The 517-nt window shown below is 35.4% G+C and overlaps 1 protein-coding gene across 1 annotated transcript; it reads right to left on the minus strand.

Moving 5' to 3' along the window:
• On the minus strand, window positions 1-396 carry VICG_02245 (uncharacterized protein; the record flags this gene model as incomplete). Its single annotated transcript, XM_007605627.1, has 1 exon — window positions 1-396. A coding segment is annotated over one exon (396 nt), but the record flags the coding sequence as incomplete, so codon positions are not given.
• Window positions 397-517: the final 121 nt, after the last annotated feature.

The following is a 517-nucleotide window of genomic DNA, read 5'->3' on the forward strand; positions in this document are numbered from 1 at the left end:
TGAAGTGTGACATGGTGTGTGAACAGGCTTTACAGTGAATGATGGTAGTGAAATCTCTTGCCTATTGCCATAGTCGATGAAAACAGTATCAGGAGAAAGTCTTTTTAACTCTTCATTTCCTCCTGAATGGTCTCTATGACGATGCGTTGTCAGTGCATACGCCAGTTTCCTATTGTTTCTAGTCTTTTTCAATTGCAGTATCTCACTTTCAAGGTAGTAATTTCTTGTAAATTCACATGAAAGAGCATGCAATATTGTGCGAGGCGCAAATGAATCCACCGAGAATGCAGCATCTTTATCAAAAAACAGATACATAAGATTGTCTTTTCTCACTCTTATTGCGATAAAATTGGGACCACTCAGCGTGTTTTCTGTCATTTCCTTTCCATCGATCATTTCAAGGACGAAAATAAAAAGTAAATATGCATGAATAGTTGATTTTAATTATCTTTTAATCAAACTCTTAAGTTAAAAACGTTGATAGAGCAAGACTCAAGGAATATGTTTTGCTTAAAAT

This window comes from Vittaforma corneae (assembly GCF_000231115.1).
Source record: "Vittaforma corneae ATCC 50505 unplaced genomic scaffold supercont1.213, whole genome shotgun sequence".
Lineage (NCBI taxonomy): Eukaryota > Fungi > Microsporidia > Nosematidae > Vittaforma > Vittaforma corneae.